The 273-nt window shown below is 67.0% G+C and overlaps 1 protein-coding gene across 1 annotated transcript in view; it reads left to right on the top strand.

Moving 5' to 3' along the window:
* Positions 1 to 103: 103 nt before the first annotated feature.
* Positions 104 to 273, top strand: part of PLEKHA6 (pleckstrin homology domain containing, family A member 6) — a gene marked incomplete at both ends in the record, with an annotated part of 12,280 nt that continues 12,110 nt past the window's right edge. Inside the window, one exon of the mRNA XM_010136551.1 lies at positions 104 to 176. Coding sequence (XP_010134853.1) covers positions 104 to 176 — 73 coding nt within the window. The remainder of the gene's footprint in view (positions 177 to 273) is intronic.

Genomic DNA, 273 nt, shown 5'->3' on the forward strand with positions numbered 1-273 from the left:
CCAAGCCGGGTGTCCCCCTGGGGCTGTGCCACCCCCTTACCGGCTCTCTGCAGCATCACCCCCTCCCTGGGTGGGTGCTGCTCTCACCGCCCCTCTCTCGCAGGCCAGCTCGGGAGTGAAGCAGTGGAACAAGCGCTGGTTCGTGCTGGTGGATCGCTGCCTCTTCTACTACAAAGGTACGGCAAAGCGAGCCCACCCTGGGTGCCCCCCGTCAGCACCCAGTGCCCACCAGCCAGCTGCCGCCACGCAACTCCAAGCCGTTACCAGGCTGGG

This window comes from Buceros rhinoceros, unplaced genomic scaffold (genome assembly GCF_000710305.1).
Source record: "Buceros rhinoceros silvestris isolate BGI_N320 unplaced genomic scaffold, ASM71030v1 scaffold33345, whole genome shotgun sequence".
NCBI lineage: Eukaryota > Metazoa > Chordata > Aves > Bucerotiformes > Bucerotidae > Buceros > Buceros rhinoceros.